Genomic DNA, 23,717 nt, shown 5'->3' with positions numbered 1-23,717 from the left:
AAAAAAAAAAAAAAAAAAAAAAAAAAAAAGAGAGAGAGAGAGAGACAGAGAGAGGAGATGATTCTAAATTAAAAGAGACTTAAAGAGGTTTAAAAGATAAAAATGCAATATCTCTTATTTTGAAAAACAAAACAAAACACAGCAACAAAAGACATCTGGAGGGCAACTGTGGAAATCTGACTATAGATTAAAAATTAGGAAACAGGCTGAATACAGCGGCTCATGCCTATAATCCCAGCACCTTGGGAGGCCAAGACGGGAGGACTGCTTGAGCCCAGGAGTTTGAGACTAGCCTGGACAAATAGCAAGACCCCATCTCTATAAAACAAAAAAATAACAAAAATTAGCTAGGTGTGGTGGTGTGTGCCTATAGTCCCAGCTACTAAGGAGGCTGAGGTGGGAGGATCATTTGAGCCCAGGAGTTCCAGGCTGCAATGAGCCAGGATTAGTCCACTGCACTCCAATATGAGACCCTCTCACTAAAACAAACAAAACTTAGGCAACAATTAATTTTCTTAGGTATGATAATGGAATTGTGATTATGTAGGAGACTATCCTTAGATTTTTAAGATACATGTTGGAATATTTATGGGTAAAATATCCATGATATCTATAATTTACTATGAAATAGTTTAAGAAGAACAAATATGTGTGTATATATGTGTGTGTGTGTATAGGTGTGTATATATATGTGTGTGTGTATATTAATACATATAATATATACATATACACACAGTGTGCCTTATTTTGCATATATACATGTGTATATATGTATATATATAATATCATACTATCAACACCTATTCAATCTAGATGGTGAATGTGCAGGAATTAATTGTACTATAATCCTTCCTGCTTTCCTGTATGTTTGATATTTTCATAATAAGAAATTTAAGAGGAAAAAAATACAGAGTTATAGCATATTCATGGATTGGAAAGCTCAATATTAAGAAAGGATTTATTCTCTCTAAATCCAGTAGGTTGTTTTTGTGAAAACTGACAAACTCAATCCAAAATTCATATGGAGATGGCTGGGCATGGTGGCTCATGCCTCTGGTCTCAGCTATCCAGCAGGCTGAGGCAGGAGGATGGCTTGAGCCCAGGAGTTTGAGGCTGCAGTGAGCTATGACTGAGCCACTGCACTCTAGCTTTTGCAACAAGAACAAGACCCTGTCTCAAACAAACAAAAGACACAAAGAGCCTAATAATAAAAGAGCAATTTGATAAACTGCATTATATCAAAATTAATTTTTTTTTTCATTTAAAGATAATCATTAGGCCAGGTGCAGTGGCTCACACCTGTAATCCCAGCACTTTGGGAGGATGAGGAGAGCAGATCACCTGAGGTCAGGAGTTTGAGCCCAGCCTGACCAACATGGAGAAACCCCATCTCTACTAAATATACAGAGTTAGCTGGGCATGGTGGTGCATGCCTGTAATCCCAGCTATTGGGGAGGCTGAGGCAGGAGAATCACTTGAACTCGGGAGGCAGAGGTTGCGGTGAGCTGAGGTCATGCCACTGCACTCCAGCCTGGACAAGAGCAAAACTCCATTTCAATTAAAGAAAGAAAAAAAAGAAAGAAAATAAAGATTTAAGTAACTTACTAGGTCCTGCCCTGGTATATGGGCAGAGCAGGACTCTAACCCAGGTGTGTTATATGCAAAGCACAAAACTCTACCCATTGAGCATCTTGGTACCCCAGGGCACAGAGGACCTGAACAGTGGCTCCTTCCAGAAGGATGTCTGAGAGTCTCCTGGGGCAGCCTGTAGCTCCAGCCCTCCACCATGTACTGTGCCATTGCTTTCATTGCATTGATTCACCAGATAATGTCTCCAGTTTGGCCACTCACCTCCAATGATTATTATTATTATTATTTTTTTTTTTTGAGACAGAGTTTCGCTCTTGTTACCCAGGCTGGAGTGCAATGGCACGATCTCGGCTTACCGCAACCTCCGCCTCCTGGGTTCAGGCAATTCTCCTGCCTCAGCCTCCTGAGTAGCTAGGACTACAGGCACGCGCCACCATGCCCAGCTAATTTTTTGTATTTTTAGTAGAGATGGGGTTTCACCATGTTGACCAGGATGGTCTCGATCTCTTGACCTCGTGATCCACCCGCCTTGGCCTCCCAAAGTTCTGGGATTACAGGCGTGAGCCACCGTGCCCGGCCTCCCATGATTATTTACTGAGTGCCTACCAATGTGCCAAGCACGATTCTAGACAATTGGCATATATCAGTGAGGCAAACACACTCCAGTGTCACATTTTCAACTACCAAGTAAAGTTTTGTTAGGCTGTTTCATCACCACCTTGACTACAGCATGTTTAAAATGGAACTAAGCATCTGAGCATTTCTTCCCTAAAGTGGGCAACATGAAAAAGGGTGGGGGATTTAGAGCCAATGGCCACACTCTGAAACCTGGTTTTGTCATTGACTGGTTGTATGTAAAGCTGAACTAAAATGAACTTCTCTGAGCCTCAGTTTTCTCATATGTAAACAGGTAGAATAATTCATGAATCCTAGCTCCATTTCTTCCCAGCTGGGTTTCTGCTGATGATGCCACTTGCTAAAAAATCATATAAGCTCTTTGTGCCTCAGTTTCCCTAAAAACTGAAATAGAAACAATGGTAACCCACCTTCATAGGGTTGTTATGAGGATTAAATGAATCCATATATGTGAAATGGCACAGAGCAAATGCTTAGGAAGTGTGAGATATTATTATTGGCTCACAGGGCCAAGGATGGTGGCTCATGCCTGTAATCCCAGCACTTTGGGAGTCTGAGAAATGAAGACTGCTTGAAGCCAAGATTTTGAGACTTGCCTGAGTAATAAAGAGGGACCCTGTCTCTTTTTTTTTTTTGACACGGAGTCTCACTCTGTCGCCTAGGCTGGAGTGCAGTGGCACAATCTCAGCTCACTGCAACCTCTGCCTCCCAGGTTCAAGCAATTCTCTGCCTCAGTCTCCCGAGTAGCTGGGATTACAGGTGTGTACTACCATGCCTGGCCAGTTTTTGTATTTTAGTAGAGAAGCGGTTTCAGCATGTGGGCCAGGCTGATCTCAAACTCCTGACCTCAAGTGATCCGCCTGCCTCAGCCTTCCAAAGGGTTGGAATTACAGGCATGAGCTGCCATACCTGGACAAAATAAAATAAAAAATAAAAATAATTTAATAATTCTTTTTATAGACAGGGTCTTGCTTTGTTCTCCACCCTGCAGTAGCTATTCACAGGTGTGATCATGAGCCACCATGCTCAGCCACTAGCAGCTGTTTTCATGAGGGGCAGCAAGGCATGGGCTCTGGAGTTTGAGGACACTGGGTTTGAATCCTGGTTGGAATTCTGCCTACTTGCTACTTAAGAGAGTTCCTTCACCTCTCTGAATCTCAGTTTTTTTTCTTAATTCTTTTTTTTTTAAGACGGGGTTTCACCATGTTGGTCAGGCTGGTCTTGAACTCCCGACCTCAGGTGATCTGCCCGCCTTGACTTCCAAAGTGTTTGGATTACAGGTATGAGCCACCACACCCAGCCTCTTTATTCATTTTTTGAGACAGAGTCTTGTTCTGTCACCCAGGCTGGAGTGCAGTGGCATGATCTTGGCTCACTGCAACCTCTGTCTCCCAGGTTCAAGCGATTCTCATGCCTCAGCCTCCCAAGTAGCTGGGACTACAGGTGTGCACTGCCACATCAGCTAATTTTTGTATTTTTAGTAGAGATAGGGTTTCACCATGTTGGCAAGCTGGACTTGAACCCCTGACCTCAAGTGATCTGCCCGCCTCAGCCTCCCAAAGTGCTGGGATTGCAGGTGTGAGCCACCGTGCCGGGCCACCTCAGTTTCTTTATCTGTAAAATGGAGATGGGTTAAGTCACACTCTCATAGGATTGTGAGGGCTGAATGAGATGCTTCCACAGCCCTGAGCACAATGCTAGACTCCCAGGAGCCACTGGCATTGCTCCTGACCAATTGTTCATGCCATGACACTTCAGAATACAGAACCCCCAGCAGCTCTCTCCAAAGCTGATGATGCTACTCCAAACCAAGCCCCTAATCCTGTCCCACAGGCCCCAGAGTCCCAGCTCTTGGCTCCCTGCTGTCTGTTGCCTTCCTGACTTGGACACAGGCTTTGGAGCCAGATAGACATGTAGGTATAAATATCAGCCCAATCACTTATTAACTGAGTAAGGTGGGTCAAGTCACTTCTCTGTGACTTGAAAGGCACAACTGCTCTGTGCCTTTATCTGCTAAATAAATAAAATGGAAGGCCAAGCAAGGTGGCTCACACCTGTAATCCCAGCATGTTGGGAGGCTGAAACAGAAGGATTGCTTGAGGCCAGAAGTTTCAGACCAGCCTGGGCAAGATAGTGTGAGACTCCATCTCTATAAAAATAATATTTTTTAAAAAATTAGCTGGATGTTGGCAGGGTACAGTGGCTCACGCCAACGTGGGTGGATCACCTGACTGAGGTCAGAGTTTGAGACCAGCCTGGCCAACATGTTGAAGCCCCATTTCTACTAAAAATACAAAAATTAGCCAGGCGTGGTGGTGTGTACCTGTAATACCAGCTACTTGGGAGGCTGAGGCATGAGAATCGCTTGAACCCAGAAGGTATAGGTTCCAGTGAGCCAAGATCGTGCCATTGCATTCCAGCCTGGGTGACAAGAGCAGAACTCTGCCCCTCTCCCCGAAAAAAATTAGCTGGATGTGGCATGAACCTGTAATTCTAGCTACTTGGGAGGCTAAGGCAGGAAGATTTGAGTTTAGGAGTTCAAAGTTGCAGAGAGCTGTAACTGTGCCACTGCATTCCAGCCTGGGTGACAGAGCGAGGCTGTCTCTAAGAAAAATTTAAAAATTAAACAGGCTGGATATGATGGCTCATGCCTGTAATCCCAGCACTTTCAGAGGCCAAGGTAGGCGGATCACCTGAGGTCAGGGGTTCAAGACCAGCCTGGCCAACATGGTGAAACCAGGTCTCTACTAAAAATACAAAAACCAACTGGGTGTGGTGGTGCATGCCTGTAATTCTTGCTACTCGGGAAGCTGTGGCAGGAGAATCACTTGAACCTGGGAAGCAGAGGTTGCAGTGAGCTAAGATCGTGCCACTACACTCCAGCCTGGGTGACACAGTGATACTCTCTCTCAAAAAAATAAAATAAAATAGGGCCGGGCGCGGTGGCTCAAGCCTGTAATCCCAGCACTGTGGGAGGCCGAGGCGGGTGGATCACGAGGTTAAGAGATCGAGACCATCCTGGTCAACATGGTGAAACCCCGTCTCTACTAAAAATACAAAAATTAGCTGGGCATGGTGGCGTGTGCCTGTAATCCCAGCGAGTCAGGAGGCTGGGGCAGGAGAATTGCCTGAACCCGGGAGGCGGAGGTTGCGGTGAGCCGAGATCGCGCCATTGCACTCCAGCCTGGGTAACAAGAGCAAAACTCTGTCTCAAAAAAATAAATAAATAAATAAAATAAATAAAATGGAACATCACTGAGTCCACCTCAGAGGGCTATTGGAAGAATTAGGTGAGAATTCACCAAGTGGCTTTAGCAAAGTGGCTAGCAATTGACAAGGGCTTAATAAATATCAACCATTTATTATGACTGTTGTTTCCACAAAACATCGAACTCCAAACAAGCAACGAATTTATGAAGAAAGCTTCAGAACACAGCCGATCTGACTGAAGGATAGCCACAGACCCTCTCCAGCACTGAGAGGAGTTATTGGAATCCTCAATGGAATCCCACAGGTCTTCTTCAGGGCAGAGGGAACCCAAGCCTCTCCCCAGAACAGGGAGGGAACAGCTAAGCATGTTCTGGCCTCCAGCAGTCAGGCTTCATTTTCTCCAGCACTCTGCAGAAGAGCAAATGAAGCTCTGTATCCTGGCTTCCTGAGGCTGCCAGGAGCCAGGTGTCATGCTGGCGCAAGAGTTTCGCCTTGTGCTAAATCAAAGTTGCCAGAGTAGGGACAAAGGAGGCTCTGCAGGGGCTGCACCCTGTACAGGGGAAGACAAGCATCTCTCCCACTGCTGATTGTCAGACCAGGCGGTGCTGACCAATCACCGCCCCAGACTCAGCCTCAGAATCTTCCTCAACCTGCTCCTCCCAGCAGCCACTGCTGATGACAGCTTGTTAGTGCCTGGAGCAAGTCTACTCTCCATTCCTGACCAAAAGACACAACCCTCTTCAGTTTCAATGGAGAAAAGTGACTTTCAAAGTGTACTGACTTTCCCGGTCTCACTCAGTCACAGAGACTACTCTGGGCTGGGCAAGGGGATCCATGCCTGTGAGTTACAGATGGGAAACCAAGTTCACTCCAATAACAGAAGGTGGGGCTGAAACTAGGACCCTTCCAGGACACTCATTTGTTCACTCTTTCACACACGAGCACCTACTATGAGCAAGATATTGTACAAGGCCTGGGGTGGTAGGGAAGGTAAGGGGCAAGTTCATAGAGATGAGTAAAAGATACTGGTTTTGTTCACCCTGTGCCTGCCTGGCATTCTGTGGATGTTCAAAAAATATCTGTTGTAGAAATAAGAAAGAAGGGAGTGATAAGTGATGCTATCCCAGCCCTCGGGGAATCTAAGATCTACTCTAGGGCTGTTCCTGCTAAGTCAGGCTCTTCCCCAAGTAATAAGGTGCCCTCATGTTAGCAAGGCCCTCCTGCTGCCTTCCAGGCAGAAACCAAACTCTGAGGATGTGAAAATGAGAGGAAAGGCAAGGCTCGTCATCACTGAATGGCTGTGAGACCAAAGGAATTTCCCCACCCTAAGACAGCTCTCGGAGAGGAGCAGGCAGGCATTTTGTGATCAGAGTCTGAAAGGCTGGGGCTGCAGAAGTTCCTCATGGCTGGCTGGGGCCTGCTGAGAAGTCCCTGACTTCCCTCTGCCCTTCCACTGATGTCACCTGAAGAGGAAATAGCTCTAGGACTGCAGTCTTCCCACCTCTAAGGCCAGCTCAAGGTCAGCCATAGGGCCCAGGCCACAGTGCCGGGTCACCATAATCCTTCCAGACCACTTTTGCCCACCTCTGGGGTTCATGGAGCCTTTACCACAACCAGGCTTAGTACCAGGCCTGTGGATACAGGAAGGGACTACCTGATGGCAGAGTCAGACAGAAGTGGATAATTAGAGTCCTCCTACAAGGCAGTGCCTCTGTGTGGTGACTCTGGCCTGGCCTGATCTTATTTTGAACACTGGCATGGCCACTTGTTAGCCTGTGACCTTAAGAAGCTGCCTAATCTCTAAGCCTCAGTTTCCTCACCTCTAAAATGGGTAGTAATGACATCAACCTTGTAAAATTTTATACAAATCAGAAATGACATAATATCAAGATCTGACCTACACAGCTATTCAATAAATGACATTATTGGTGTCTATATTCAATGCCTCAAGAACACAGAGGGAAATATGTGGGATGGAGGCAGGAGGCAGCATTCAAGAAAGCAACAGCCCAAATGCAGTGGCTCATGCCTGTTAACCCAACACTTTGGAAGGCTGAGGCTGGAGGATTGCTTAAATCCAGGAGTTCAAGACCAGCTTGGGCAACATGGCAACATGGTTTCTACAAAATATAATTTAAAAAGAAAGCCAGCAACAGAAGAAGTGGCAGCAAAGCTGGATCAGAAAGAATATGCACTGGCCGGACGTGGTGGCTCATGCCTGTAATCCCAGCACTTTGGGAGGCTGAGATGAGCGGATGATGAGATCAGGAGTTCAAGACCAGTCTGAAACCCCATTTCTACTAAAAATATAAAAATTAGCCGGGTGTGGTGGCGTACACCTGTAGTCCCAGCTACTTAGAAGGCTGAGGCAGGAGAATTGCTTGAACTCAGGAGGTAGAGGTTGAAGTGAGCTGAGATCATGCTACTGTACTCCAGCCTGGGTGAGAGAGGGAGACTCCATCTCAAAAAAAAAAAAGAAAGAAAGAAAGACTGAGCATTCTGGCTTACCAGGGCAGGTGGGACAGCACAAGCACAAGCAAACGCACTGAGGCATCCAGTGCACAGCGTGGCTGGGGGCGCCAGGAATCGGGAAGAGAGGAGCGGGAGGGTGGGATGCAGCTTGCCTCAATCTCACCAGTGAGTTTTTAAGAAGACAGAAGAGGGGCTGGTGTGGTGGCTCATGCCTGTAATCCCAGCACTTTGGGAGGATGAGGTGGAGGATCACCTGAGGTCAGAAGTTCAAGACCAGCCTGACCAACATGGTGAAACCCCGTCTCTACTAAAAATACAAAAATTAGCCAGATGTGGTGGTGTGTGCATATAATCACAGCTACTCGGGAGGCTGAGGCAGGAGAGTCATTTGAACCCAGGAGGTGGAGGATGAAGTAAGCTGAGATCGCGCCACTGCACTCCAGTGTGGGTGACAGAGCAAGACTCTGTTTTTTAAAATATATATATATATATATATATATATATATATACACACACACACATATATATATAATCATATATATATAAAGTGTATACAGACACACACACACACTTTATTTATTTAAACTGGGAGGAATTGGTCACTCTGCCTCAGACTGTCCCCACAGGGCAGGAGCCCTGGGCCAGACCTGTTGGGCTAGAGTTGCTGGGCTGGGGAGCCAAAGGGAGAAGCCCACGCTGCCTACATGAGCCTAGGAACAGGTAAACAGTTCATGTTTACATGAACAGCATCACCTGCCTCTGAGACAGCTCCCAACCTTCTGGAAAAGGTTTAGTAATCTTAGTCCTGATCATTTTCAGAGAAATATGTCTTTTTTTTTTTTTTTTTTTGAGATGGAGTTTCGCTCTTGTTACCCAGGCTGGAGTGCAATGGCGCGATCTCGGCTCACTGCAACCTCCGCCTCCCGGGTTCAGGCAATTCTCCTGCCCCAGCCTCCTGAGTCGCTGGGACTACAGGCACACGCCACCATGCCCAGCTAATTTTTTGTATTTTTAGTAGAGACGGGGTTTCACCATGTTGACCAGGATGGTCTCGATCTCTTGACCTCGTGATCCACCCGCCTCGGCCTCCCACAGTGCTGGGATTACAGGCTTGAGCCACCGTGCCCGGCCGAAATATGTCTTTTGTTTTAGTTTTAGTTTTGAGACGGAGTCTCACTCTGTCACCAGACTAAAGTGCAGTGGTGTAATCTTGGCTCACTGCAACCTCTGCCTCCTGGGTTCAAGTGATTCTCCTGCCTTGGCTAATTTTAATTTTTCACGATGTTGGCCAGGATGGTCTGGATCTCCTGACCTCATGATCCACTTGCCTTAGCCTCCCAAAGTGCTGGGATTACATATGTGAGCCGCCATGCCCGGCCCTGAGAAATATGTTTTACTTCAGTTAGTTAGAAATTTCTGGCCACACCCCAAAATTTGGCTTCTATTCAAGTTTGGGAATTCAAAGGCCCCCCAAATGCCACTTTTATGCTTGGCAACTGTTCCCAAAGAAAAGTCTTAGGCCCTGATATTCAGCACCCTACGAGACTGATTCCACTCCAACCTTCCAACTGGAATATCCCTAATATGCCTATCTGAAGTGCTCCTGATATTCCAGTCAACATGGCCTGCTCAGTGGCCCGCTGCCATCCCTTCCCCTTCCCTCTGCCGTCCCTCTCTTCCCTCAGCCTTGTCTGCCTGAAGGGCTGCCTCCACACCGCTCCTGTTATGGAATTCCACCCAAACTTAAAGGCTTGGCTCAAGCATCACCTCTCCAGGAAGCTTCTCCAGTCCCCCAGGCAGAAGATGCTCCTGACTCCTCTGACCCTCTTCTAAACCTGATCTCACTGGCAGTGGGTAGTCAGGCCTCCCACCTGGGGTCAACTCATCTGGAACCCATGAAGAGAGGAAGCTCCTATCAGATTCATTTTTGGCCTCTACCAGCCCTCACTCTGCTGTCAGAAGTCAGCAGATAGAATTAACATACAAATGAACAAACTTGTAATCCCTAACTGGGAGAAGTCCCAACTGTTTCCTCACCTGTCACCCTGACAGAGCAAGGAGGGTTTTCACAAAAGCTCATCCATTCTTCAGTCATTCATTTACTCATTTAGCCAGCATCACTGAGCCTTCTACACGGCAACGAGGTAAACAAGACACAAATTCTGTGCCCCCACAGGCCAGCAGAAAGGACAATTTTGTAATGAGCACCATTGCAGCACAGGGACAGAGAAGGAAGGAGAAGGTGCTCTGGGAATGTGCCATGGAAGGCCTGGCCCAACAGGTCAGGAAGGCTTCCCAGAGCACAGGAAATAAGTGGAGACAGAGGATGAAGGAGATGTGTCCCTGCTGCCATCTCAGAAGAGTAAGCAAGGGGTTTGGGAGTCAAAGGCACACACTCTGTCTCAGCACCTTTATCCCTGGCCCCGTGATCACCTGCTTCAGTTTCTCCATCAGTACAACTGGTTAATAGGGTCACCCTCCCTGGGCTGTTGTGAAGATTTGTGGGGATAATGGATGGAAAGCACTCAGCACACGGCCAAGCTCTCCCCACGAGGGGGATTACTGCTGTCACTGTGATCCACACAGCTCACAGGAGGCCAGGGATTCCAGGCAGCCAGACCTCTGGGTACAGCTGAGCTGGACAATAATCCTGTCTCACGATTAGCCCTGACCTGAAGGGGAGGAAGAACAGGGTACAGTCGAGCCTCCCCAGCTGCCAGGTGGGCTAGCCCAGGTCAGACTGTGGGATCCTGAAGGAGTAGCCAGGGACCCGGAGTTTGAGGGAAGGAAGCTGGACGTAGGCGAGAGGAGGTGGTGCTTTCGGGCGTGGCTGAGGAAGGGCCTGGGCAGAAGAATGAGACAAGGAACAGACAGAGTCCCAGAGAGCATCCTTTCCAGCTGCTTGCCCTCCCCACTCCCTGCTGCACAGAGAATTGGTGAAACGATTTCCAGCATTAGTGAAACGATTTCCAGCGATGGATGCAGCAGGGCTCTGACATTTACAAGCCACTAGATGTCTTCAGGGCCAGCTGGGTGTTTAAAAGTCTACATGAACACCACCCTGTTAAGGGAAGGAGCTAACCACAGACCGGAAACCCCCGAGGTGTGCAAGTAGCCACGTCACTTCTCAGCAGGAAGGAGCTGGGGTGCAGCAAGCTGAGATTAGGGGGCTGGCCCCAGTGCCCCGCCAACCCGGAACCCACACAGCAGTCTGAAAGCAATCAAGGGCCACCTGGGCTGCCTGGGAGCACAGAGTCTTTCCGGCCATTGCCATTCCTCACACATACTCAGACTGTTTGCCACTCTGGGCTTAGGCCTTACACTTCCCAGGTCCCCATATTTCTATCTCCAGTGCCGCCTCCTCCTGGAGAGCTCCCATGACCACCTAATCTTTTTTTTTTTGAGACAGAGTTTTGCTCTTGTTACCCAGGCTGGAGTGCAATGGCACGATCTCGGCTCACCGCAACCTCCGCCTCCTGGGTTCAGGCAATTCTCCTGCCTCAGCCTCCTGAGTCGCTGGGATTACAGGCACGCGCCACCATGCCCAGCTGATTTTTTGTATTTTTAGTAGAGACGGGGTTTCACCATGTTGACCAGGATGGTCTCGATCTCTTGACCTCGTGATCCACCCACCTCGGCCTCCCACAGTGCTGGGATTACAGGCGTGAGCCACCGCGCCCGGCCATGACCACCTAATCTAAACTAGCCCACTCCCGGACACCTACTGTGCTCTTTCCTAGATAACCCCACGCTCAAGCCCTCATCTGTTCAGGCTGGGGCTTCTTTGCTCAGATGTCACCTCCTTCACAAGACATTCCCTGGCCACCTTATGTAAAATCAAACACCTCGTCCTCCCTCCTTTCTTCCCTGTCTGACATCCTAGATATTTAATTATTTGTTTATTGCCTCTTTCCTCCTCCTCAACTATCAAGCTCCATGAGGACAGGGATTATAGTCAGTTTTGTTCACTGCTATACCTCATCTAGAATAGTGCCTGGCACACAGTAGGGGCTCAATAAATATTTGATGAGGGAATGAATAAGTGTCTATGAATGTTTAAGAACAGAGGCTCTGGCCTGAGGTCTCACCCCAGCTCTTCTACTTACTGTGTGATCTTGGACCATTTACTTAACTTCTTTTGCCTTGATTTAATTAATCAGTAAAAGGAAAGTAACAACAGTACCTACCTCATAGGATTACTGGGGGAGTAAATAAGATCATGCATATAAAGAGCTTAAAACAGTGCCTGGCCCCCAGGAAGCGCACTCAGCCCCACGCTGGCTGCCATAGGGGCCTTTGCTGGCCAGCATTTCTGGCTTACTTATTTGCTAACTTGTTGATCATCTGTCTCCCTCTATGCTGGTGTCAGCTCCAGCCTGCCTTGCTCATGACTGCATCCCCAGTTCCCACCATAGTTTTGGAAGAGAAAACCAGGCCTCCTCCCAAATCAGGGAATGTGGAGCTATGGAGATCCAGCTTCAGCTGGGAGTAGAAACCTCACCGATCTGTTTCTCCAGGGCGGCTGCTTCACAGACAGTGGCCCGGGGCAGGATCCCAGGGTCGGTAAAGCTTGTCTGCAGCAGGCAGCTCATGACAAAGAAGAAGAGGATGGCAGCGATGATGGGGATGGCAAGGGTCAGCTTGCGGGCCAGGTAGGGACAGCTGGAACGAGAGATGGAGACAGATCAGCAGACAAAGGGCTTCCTGCAGCACAGGGCTATAGCACCTGGCAGGCGCTGTCATTCCAGCAAGTACCACCGCAGTCTTGAACACAGCCTCGCTCTGAGTGATTGCAGTCACTTCCCCACAAGTACCTGGAACAGACATTACTAATTGATCCTTGTGTTATACTTTTCTCCTCAGCACATGGCAGATGTGTTCAATAGATCCCAGCACTCCTAACCTCTGCACTCAAAGAATCCCTTTATACACAGAGCTTTAGGCAGATGCTGGTGAAGTGGACTGTCACCTAAGTCAAACCATCTTGCAGTGTTCACTCACTCATTCATTCACTCACTCACTCACTCACTCCACAAACATTTACTGAAGTTTTCTTTGTGTCAGGAGGCAACACCTTCAATGCAGCAGGAATAATGGTGGTGAATAAGACAAGAGTCCCTCCCCCCTGTGGCTTATGGTCTAGTGGGGAAAACAGACATGTAAACAGGTAATTGCCACACAGAGTGATGTGTGCTCTAGTGGGGGAGGGGATCACAGTGCAACAGTCAGGAAAGGCAACCTGAAGGAGGTAATCCTAAACTCCAACCTGAAGCATGAGTGGAGGGCTGGGGGAACTGCATGGTCCAGCCACTGTCAACTGTGACCCAAGGGAGGGAGGCATCCCCAGGGCAGTGCTGTCAGACCTCCTGAGCCTGGCTGCCTCAGGGAATAGCCTGTGCCAGCTGAATGGTCATGCTTCTGTCCCCCAGGCAGGCTGCCTACCACAGGGTTCCACAGCCCTCTTCAAGCCCCCTCCTCCAACTTACAGCTAAGACATTCTAGAAGTCCTGGACACTGGTGGGAGAATGGCCTCATGATAGTGAAGCTATCAGGGCTCTCTCTCTCTGGCCAATCTACTCTGTTGTCACCTCACTATCCACCCAGAAGCCAGAGCCATCTTTTGGAAATGTCAATCAGATCCTGTCATTTTACTGCTTAAAACCTCCCAATTGCTTCCCATTATACTTTGAATAAAATCCAAACTCCCTACCATGGCCTTCTAGGCCAGGCATGATCTGGACCCTACTGATTCAGCCTCATTCTGCAAAACTCTCCTCTCGCTCCTGCTACTCCCATCAGAATGGCCTGATGACAGTTCCTAGAACAAGCGTGGTGCTCTCCTACCTCAGGGACTTTGCACTTGCTGTTCCTTTTCTCAGATTCCTCTTTCCTCCTCAGAAGGACCTTCCTTGACAACTCTGTACACAGCGAACTTCCTCAATGCTTTCTTTCCTGCATAACATTTAGTATAGATTTCAGCTACTTGTCTATATGATGGCTGTTTTTCCTCCAGTAAAACATAAGCTCATCCAGGCATGGTGGCTCACGCCTATAATCCCAGCACTTTGGGAGGCCGAGGTGGGCGGATCACTTGAGGTCAGGAGTTTGAGACCAGCCTGACCAATATGATGAAACCCCGTCTCTAACAAAAATACAAAAGTTAGCCAGGCACGGTGGGATGCACCTGTAACCCCCACTACTTGGGAGGCTGAGACAGGGGAATTGCTTGAACCTGGGAGGCAGAGGTTGCAGTGAGCTGAGTACACGCCATCGTACTCCAGCCTGGGCGACAAGAGTGAAACTCCGCCTCAAAAAAAAAAAAAAGTAGGTTGGGCGCAACGTTCAAGCCTGTAATCCCAGCACTTTGGGAGGCCTAGGTGGGCAGATCACAAGGTCAGGTGATGGAGACCACCGTGGCCAACATGATGAAACCCCATCTCTACTAAAAATACAAAAATTAGCTGGGCGTGGTGGCGCGTGCCTGTAATCCCAGCTACTCAGGAAGCTGAGGCAGGAAAACCGCTTGAACCCTGGAGTCAGAGGTTGCAGTGAGCCGAGATTGCGCCACTGCACTCCAGCCTGGTGACGGAGCAAGACTCCATCTCAAAAAAAAAAAAGCTTCTCTGTGGGTATAGACTGTGTTCTCTTGTTCAGCTTTATATTCCCAGCTGCACAGCACCTGGCACCACGGAAGTACCTGGTAAATAATTGTTGAATGAATGGTTTTCCCTGTTGCTACAGGACAGAAAAATAGCTACTACCGCCAGGTGCTGTGGCTCATGCCTGTAATCCCAGCTCTTAGGGAGGCAGAGGGGGGAGGATAGCTTGAGCCCAGGAGTTTGAGACCTGCCTGAGCAATATAGCAAGATCCTGTTCTCTACAAAAAGGAAAAAAAACAAAAAGACAAAAAAAAAAAAAAAGAAAGAAAGAAAAATAGCTACTATCTTTTGAAGGCTTACTATGTGCCAGACACTGCCCTAATTAATAAATTACTATTAGTAATATACAAAGTACATATAGTTACTATGGGCTAGGTACCAGGCTAAGCAGTTCCTGTGCACTTTCTTTTTTTTTTTTTGAGACGGAGTTTCACTCGTTACCCAGGCTGGAGTGCAATGGCGCGATCTCGGCTCACCACAACCTCCACTCCTGGGTTCAGGCAATTCTCCTGCCTCAGCCTCCTGAGTAGATGGGATTACAGGCACGCACCACCATGCCCTGCTAATTTTTTATATTTTTAGTAGAGACAGGGTTTCACCATGTTGACCAGGATGGTCTCGATCTCTTGGCCTCGTGATCCACCCGCCTCGGCCTCCCAAAGTGCTGGGATTACAGGCTTGAGCCACCGTGCCCGGCTGCACTTTCCTATAAAATCCTCACTGGGCCAGGTGCAGTGGCTCAGGCCTGTAATCCCTGCACTTTGGGAGTCTGAAGCGGGTGGATAGCCTGAGGTCAGGAGTTCAAAACCAGCCTGGCCAACATGGTGAAGCCCCATCTCCACTACAAACAAAAAAAATTAGCAGGGTGTGGTGGCGGGCACCTGTAATCCCAGCTACTTGGGAAGCTGAGGCAGGAGAATCACTTGAAGCCAGAGGTGGAGGTTGCAGTGAGCCAAGATCGTGCCATTGCACTCCAGCCTGCGCAACAAGAATAAATCTCCATCTCAAGAAAAAAAAAAAACCTCACTGAGACCCTGTGAAGTTATACTCCTCACTTTACAGATGAGGAAACTAGAGTTCAGAGAGCTTAAGTAAACTGCCCAAGGTCATGTGGCTCAGGACTGCTAAAGTGGGGCCCAAGCCAGGTCTGACTTTGAGGCTCATGCTATTAGCCACCACCCCAGAACCAGAGTAGCACCTGATGGGGTAAGGAGATGAGAGGGCCCTGGGAGGTCTGAGACCAGCCAAGCTTCCAGGAGTGGCATGGTAGGCACACACCAGTGGACACTTGCATGCTGCTTCTGAAATCTCAATCATCAGATGCTGTGGCCTCCAGAGAAGCCCTTCCCCTGAGGAGCAGACTGCCAAGGCCAAGGGCTCCCAGTAGGCCATGCTGTGCTCCAAGCATCTCAATGGTCTCTGGGTCCGACCCTCAAACAGAACCAGTGAGCCCTCAGTGTCACCCACATGGCAATGAATCCAGTTCATATGAGACCATACTTGTGTGGAGGAACAGAGACTTTAAGACTCGTAGAGCCTGCAGGAAACACCAACTTCTACCCTCCTAATTTTCCAGAAGCCCAGAGCTCTCCCCAGGCCCACAGCTAGGTTCAAGGTCATCCAGCCAGCCAATGACAGAACTAGGGTTTCCAGGCTCCCAGCAAATATACTGTCAATTCATTCATTCAATAAGTATTGACTGTACTGAGCATCTACTGAACACCAGGTGCTGGTTTAGGCACTAAGGATGCAACGAAGGAGAATGTCTTGCTCTCATGGACAAAGACAAGCAAGAAACTAACAAACAAGTATAATGTAATATGTCAGGTGGTGGCAATACTTCAGAGAACGATAAATGAGGGGAGAGAAGAGGTGCTAGAGGGGAGTAGTTTGCTATGCTGTACAGATGAACCCAGGAGGCCTAATGTGACAGAGTGAGCCATGAGGCCACCCGTAGGAAGGGGATTCCAAGCACTGGCCCAGAGGTACGAGTGTGCATGGAGGATGACATGCCTGGAGAGAAGACGGGGACAGAGTGAGCAGGAGCCAGGGAGGATTCAGGCCTGACTTAGAATCAAAAGGGTGCTTTGGCTGTTGTGTGGGGGAGAGAAGTGAGGCAGAAATTGGGAGCCCTGCTGGAGGCCTGTGCAACAATCCACCAAGCCAAACAAAGAAGCAAACCCATTCACAGCAGGAAAGGCTTAGAGAGCACCTTACCTTTTCCCAGAGCAATGGGAAGCATCCAGTCCAGACCCAGGAGAGCTCTCCGCCTAAGCCCAAACCCTTCTGCCAAATCTACCAACCCCCAATGAGGACAAGGAGGGACAAACTACAACATGGTTCACAAGCTCTTCCCAAACCCAGAAGTCCTTGCTTCTCCCTCGCCAGTCACCAGTGAAGATACTCAGCCAGCCCAAAGAAGGTCCTGCTTCTAGTTCAGAAGTTAGGCCAGATAGCACACTGCAGGGTCATGAGGGTCAACCGCAGCAAGTACTGCTTCCTCCTGCCTCGGCTGCAGCCCTGAGTGTGGGGACCCAGAGGGCAGCCGAGGAGATACTGGAAAAGGCACTTCCAAAACACTCACGTGGCTGGCCCAGGGAAGTGGATCTGAAACTCAGCCCAGAGCTTCTGCTTATAAATCATCCCTGAACTTTTTATCCACCCTACTCGGGAAAAAAAGGGCAGTGTGTGATAAAGGGTGAAAGGAGAAGCTAATTTATAGGAAGTCTTCACCTTGCTTCAAGGGTTTCCCAAGGTTGCAGATATATGAGCTGGCAGCTAGTAAGGGTACCTGGGGCTGGTGTCTCTCTGACAGCATTACCATGGCCACATGCCTTGGGAAGTGTTTTTTGATAAAGACAACACAAGTACTAACAGCAACCAATGTTGAGTGCTTGTTACTGGGCTAAAAGCTTGCATGTGTGACCTCATGCCAGCCTCAGGACAACCTTACGGGGTGGGTGCTATTATAAACCCCATTTTACTGATGAGGAAAATGGGTCTCTGAGGGGGTGAAGTGACTGCCCTGAGGTCATGCAATCACAGGTGGTGGAGCTGGGATTTGAACCAGGTCTGTTAGAGTTCTTAACTACACTGTATAATTAAGAGGGATGGCCACAAAGGATAGGGAGTTGGGAGGGGACAGTGAGACTCCTAAAGCACAGGGTGGGTGTGTGGCCCTGTGAATGTGTGCGCAAGGAATCACAGTGCAGGTGGCTCAGAGGTGGGTGGAAAACTTCCAATACAAATGTGATCCTCCACCCATAAAAGGGAGGTTCTGTGTGGGCCAACCTGGTCAGTGAGGGATATGAAGAGGTCAAAAACCTAAGGAGGGGCAAATATGACCTGTCAGGCGAAAGCACTCAGAACTTTTTCCTGAAAAACAACAAGGCCCTGCAGCTGTTCCTGATGTGGAACGGGCCAGAGGGACATTCTAGAATGTTAAGCAGTGGTCAGGAGGGGTCCCAGGACCTGGAGCCAGCAGGGGGGAGGCAGGTGGGGGCTGAGGGAAGGACAGGAAGCTCTGGAGAACCTAAGGAAGGTGCTGGAGAAGGAAAGGGGGCCTGACAGGCCCAAAGGTTTTGAGAAAAGATGCCTTGGGGCCTGGGGTGTGCATGGCTGAGGGGAAGCAGAAGCAGGGGGTGGTGTCTGAGAGTAGAGAAAAGGAGGGGACCCTGGAGGGACCCGGAGAGGGCAGCGAGGATGACTAGGATGTTTACGGTGGGTGTGCACAGCCAAAGCACACACGAAATCTAGAACTGGTCAGGAAGGGATACAAGGGTCAGAAAGAACTTGCGGGGCTGGCAAGAGATGGTCCAGGATGGGTGAGCAGAAGGGGTCTGTCCAAGGAGCCCAGGTGCAGGTTATGAGAGGGCAGCGAGGATAGGGGCCATGGAGGCTGGTGTTCCTGGCAGTGGCAGGCAGACAGGTGCCAGGGTGGGACCAGGGAGGACGGAGCTGCTAGGAGCGTGGAGGGCACCAGCGCAGATGGGGTACCCAAATGGAAGAGGGAAGATGAAGCGTCTGGCGGGGATAGGGGTGCGCAGAGGCCAGAGGGGAAGACAAGAGGCCCGAGGAGGATCCCCAAAGGGGCGGGGAGAATGAGGGCCAGGGAGGCGCAGGGGAGGGCACGGAGTGTCCAGTAGGGACTGGGAAGGTGGGGTGCGCGGCAGGGGGCGGGGAGGGGGCGCCGCGGTGGCGGAACTCACTCGAAGACGAAGAAGAGGCCGGTGGTGGTGAGGATGAGCAGCAGGGTGAGTGCGAAGACGCCGCCGTGGCCGGCAAGCATGAGGCGGCCGCCGCAGTAGAAGCGGTTGCGGCCCGGGAACACCTCCCACTTGCGCCGCGGGCGGCGGCCGAGGCTCCCGCTCCCGCTGCCGCTGCCGCTGCCGCTGCCGCTACCGCTCCAGCGCGGCGGGGCGGGGGCGGCGGGCGGCGCGGGCCCAGGGCCAGGGGTAGGGGGCGCGGCGGGGCCGGGACGGCGCGCCCCCGGGGAGGCAGGCTGCGGGGCGGCCCCGGGGCTGATCTGCTGGTACTCGCAGTCCTTCATGCGGCCGGCCGCGGGCCTCGGCTCCGTGCCCCGCGGGCCGGCCGGGCCGCTCCGGGACCTGGCCAAGCAGCGGAGATGGCAGCGGCGGCGCGCGCGGCGCTCGCTCGCTCGCTCACTGGGGCGGCCCCGCCGCCGCTCCGCCCCCGGCCCGCCGCCACCGCCCGCCGTGGCCTCCCGCCGCAGCGCCCCCTCCGCCTGGGCCAGGGATGGCGCTCGGCCGGAGGCCGGCCCTGACCCGCGGCGGGGCCCCGCAGGCCCCTGGGGCTCCCAGTCTCCCTTTTCCCCTCTGCACAAAGAGGGGGCCAGCAGATGCGCACTCGAGGGCTCTTTCTGTTCTGCAAGCAAGCCATTTCCTGGGCGTCCATTGTGTACCACGCACTGTGCCAAGTGCCGAGATTCAGGTGGTGGACTTCGTGATCTACCTCTGGCAGTCTGTAATTCCAGGGCCAGCCTTCGCCCACCTCTGAGGGCCGAACTGACAGGCATTTGCAGAGGCAGGCAGGTGGGGGTGGGGAGGCTGGAGGGGGTACACGATTTGCTTTGAAAGCCAGGGCCTCTTCTACCTTGAAGTCCAGAGTGCCCACTGAGGGTGTGTGGCACACCCTCTGGCCTCGTTCACCAAGTTCTGTATCCTGGGCCCAGGCCCAGAGTTTCTTAGGTAGCACGTAATGTAGAGGTCATGCCTGAGGGCCCCAGTGTTTTTTCAGAAAGTCTAGGCGTATTCGTTTTCTACTTTTGCGTAACAAGTTACCACAAATTTAAGGCTTAAAATAAACATTATCGGCCGGGCACAGTGGCTCACGCCTGTAGTCCCAGCATTTTGGGAGACTGAAGTGGGCGGATCACGAAATCAAGAGATCGATACCATCCTGGCCAACATGGTGAAACCCTGTCTCTACAAAAAATACAAAAATTAGCTGGGCGTGGTGGCGCGTGCCTGTAATCCCAGCTACTCAGGAGGCTGAGGCAGGAGAATCACCTGAGCCCAAGAGGTGGCAGTTGCAGTAAGCCAAGATCACACCGCCATACTCCAGCCTGGCAATAGAGTGAGACTCCGTCTCAAAACAAAACAAAACCAAAACCAAACAGACAAACATTATCTAACAGGTTCCAGGTCAGGAGCCCAGGAACAGCTTAGCTGGGTCCTCTGCTTAGAGTCTCACAAGGCTGCATTCTCATCTGGATCAGCCTTGATGAGAATGCAGCCTGGTATGATTCTCATAACTTGATCAGTGATCAAGGTTTCAGCCAGGCTGCATTCTCACCTGGGGAAGAATCCACTTACAAGCCCATTTGGGTTGTTGGCAGAATTAATTTCCTTCCAGCTGTATAACTGAGGGCCTGGGATTTTTGCTGGCTGTTTGCTGGAGGCCTCCCTCAGGTTCCAGAAGCCACCTGCAGTTCCTAGAGATTATCACATTTTCTTGCCATGCAGGCTTCTCCTACATGGCCACTTAACTTCATGAAGCTGACAATGAGGGTCTCTAGCTCCAGACTATGAAGACAGAGTTTTATATAGCTTATTATATATGTGATAGGTATCATCCCATCATCATTGCCATCTCCTGTGGTTAAAAGCAAGGCGCAGGACCCATCTGCACTCAAGAAAAGGGAATCATACAAGGCATAAATACCAGGAGGCAGGAATCATTAGGGGTAAGCTTAGGGTGTGTCTGTCACGCTGGGGTTACTGTAAAACCTAAGGAAAAGTGTAAGGAAAAAGAACTGGAGAGTAGGATGGGAGAAAGTAGGAAAGGAAGTAACAATATACAATGGGGAGGAGTAGGAAGTCAACAACAGAGACCTTGCATAATTGATATACATGCCAAAGGCTGCTCAGCTGTGTCTTTGGTGCCACAGGCTCTCAAACTGATGAGGCCCACCTTGAGCGAACCACATGGTGACCTTCCTCCCCTTGTGCTGCTTGGCTGTGGAACAAAGTCACAAAACTAGACATACTGGTTCCAGTACAGATTCCTGCTGTCCCACCTTAATTAAATCCTCTCACAACCTGAAACCTTTTCTTTTTTCTCCTCACTTTATAGAAACCAAAGCAATCCTACTTGATTTTCAGTTTACCTCCTCTCTATCTCATAATTTCTCTTGATTTGCATCTATCCTTTCTTCTCATCTTAGAAGATGTAGGCCTCCTTCTGCCCATGCCCATGCCCAACCCTCCACTCATGTCCCTTTTTTTTTTTTTGAGACAGAGTTTCACTCTTGTTACCCAGGCTGGAATGCAATGGCGCAATCTCGGCTCACCGCAACCTCCGCCTCCTGGGTTCAGGCAATTCTCCTGCCTCAGCCTCCTGAGTAGCTGGGATTACAGGCACGCGCCACCATGCCCAGCTGATTTTTTGTATTTTTTAGTAGAGACGGGGTTTCACCATGTTGACCAGGATGGTCTCGATCTCTTGACCTCGTGATCCACCCGCCTCGGCCTCCCAAAGTGCTGGGATTACAGGCTTGAGCCACCGCGCCCAGCCATGTCCTTTTTTTTTTTTAAGTAAGGCCGATAGAACTCCATTTTATTTGTTTATTTAAGCCTGATAAAACTCTAAACTCATGTCCTATCTCTCTTCCTGTTCATTGATACTGCAAATACATGCTCAATTCTTTTTCCTTTTTTTTTTTTTTTTTAGGATGGGGTTTCACCATATTGGCCAGACTGATCTCGAACTTCTGACCTCAGGTGATCCGCTCACCTTGGCCTCCCAAAGTGCTAGGATTACAGGCATGAGCCACCGGGTCCAGCCGCTCAATTCTTTATCAATTAAAAAATAAGGCTGGGCATAGTGCTCGCATCTATAATACCAGCATTTTGGGAGGCCAAGGTGGGAGGATTCCTTGAACCCAGGAGTTCAAGACCAGCCTCAGCAACATAGCAAGACCCCATCTCTACAAAACTAATTAAAAATTAGCGGGATATGGTGGCATGCACCTGTAGTTCCAGCTACTTGGAAGGCTGAGGTGGGAGGATCGTCTGAGTCCAGGAAGTCAAGGCTACCGTGAGCCATGATTGTGCCAATGCACTCCAGCCTGGGTGACAGAGTGAGACCCTGTTTAAAAAAAAAAAAAAAAAAAGGCTGTGCACCGTGGCTCACTCCTGTAATTCCAGCACTTTGGGAGACTGAAGCAGGTGGATGGCTTGAGCTCAGGAGTTCAAGATCAGCCTGGGCATCATGGCAAAACCCCTTGTCCCTTATGATTTCCTAACTTTTTACAATTTGGCTCCTGTCTACATCACTCCCCTAAAACTTATCTTAAATGTCACTAATTAGCCATTTAATGTAGTATAAACATCTTGTTCTCACCAATACCTACAGTTCCCAGCCTCTTTAACAGACAGATGTGGCCATGTGACTGAATTCTAGCTAGTGGAAGTGACAGGTACTTCTCCTAGGATGGCCCATAAAACTCCCATGTGTTGATCCTTGCTCTCCTTCCTTCCTATCTGCTATCAAAGTAGAGGAGATTCTGAAGAAACTAGAAGAGGGTGGAGCCACAAGATGGAAGGAACTTGGGTCCCCGCATAATTGTGCAGAGCAGAACTCTCCTCTACTATGACTAACTTATATTAAAAACTGAATTGAGCAAGAAATACAGTTTCGTTGTATAAGCCAATGAGTTTGAGAGGTAATTTACTACAGCAATTAACTGATCCTTATCAATACAGAAAGTAGTATCAGGAATGGGATGTTGATATAATAAAAACAAAAATATATGGCTCTGAATTAATGGCCAAGCAGTGGATTGCTGCTTGATCATTAATTCAGGGCCATATATTGGATTAGATAAAGCAGGCTGGATGGCTGGAGATGTCTGTTATGCTGTAGCAAAATATTTGGTGAAATTGTCATCTTCAACAGTGTGGAAGGTAGATGCTATGCCCACTCACCCTGCAACTATAAAGGAAGGAGTTGGAAAGAGTCAGAATAAGATATGATTGGCCAATAACCATCCCAGTTATTTGAACAGAAATAATTTAATATGGTCGGGTGCGATGAGTCACACCTGTAATCCCAGAACTTTGGGAGGCTGAGGTGGGCAAATCATGAGATCAGGAGTTCGAGACCATCCTAGCCAACATGGTGAAACCCCATCTCTACTAAAAATACAAAAAAATTATCTAAGCATAGTGGTGGGTGCCTATAATCCCAGCTACTTGGGAGGCTGAGGCAGGATAATCACTTGAATCTGGGAGGCAGAGGTTGCAGTGAGCTGAGATCATGCCACTGCACTCCCAGCCCAGGCAACAGAGTGAGACTTCATCTCAAAATAATAATAATAATAATAATAATAATTTAATATAAATAATTGGCTGGTCACGGTGGCCCATGCCTGTAATCCCAGCACTTTAGGAAGCTGAGGCAGGTGGATCACGAGGTCAGGAGTTTGAGACCAGCCTGGCCAACATAGTGAAACCCCGTCTCTACTAAAAATACAAAAATTAGCCGGGCATGGTGGTGTGCGCCTGTAGTCCCAGCTACTCAGGAGGCTGCCACAGGAGAATCACTTGAACTCAAGAGGCGGAGGTTGTGGTGAGCCAAGGTTGTGCCACTTCACTCCAGCCTGGGCAACAGAGCAAGAATCCATCTCAA

The 23,717-nt window shown here is 49.5% G+C and overlaps 1 protein-coding gene across 4 annotated transcripts in view; it reads right to left on the bottom strand.

The window, feature by feature from the left end:
* ZDHHC18 (zinc finger DHHC-type palmitoyltransferase 18) overlaps positions 1-19,250 on the bottom strand; it is a 29,661-nt gene extending 10,411 nt beyond the window's left edge. For all 4 annotated transcript variants that reach the window (XM_032300973.1, XM_032300975.1, XM_032300974.1 and 1 more), the window contains exons 1-2: positions 18,776-19,250; positions 12,410-12,570 (exon numbers count right to left, since the gene is read on the bottom strand). In XM_032300973.1, the coding sequence (XP_032156864.1) occupies positions 12,410-12,570; positions 18,776-19,116 (502 nt within the window). In that variant the 5' untranslated portion in view covers positions 19,117-19,250. The remainder of the gene's footprint in view (positions 1-12,409; positions 12,571-18,775) is intronic.
* Positions 19,251-23,717: the final 4,467 nt, after the last annotated feature.

The sequence above is a fragment of the Sapajus apella genome, unplaced genomic scaffold, assembly GCF_009761245.1.
Source record: "Sapajus apella isolate SASKATOON/1434 unplaced genomic scaffold, GSC_monkey_1.0 scaffold43, whole genome shotgun sequence".
In the NCBI taxonomy this organism is placed as follows: Eukaryota; Metazoa; Chordata; class Mammalia; order Primates; family Cebidae; genus Sapajus; species Sapajus apella.
Note: the sequence above shows the minus strand (reverse complement) of the source record. Positions and strands in the feature narration are given on the sequence as shown.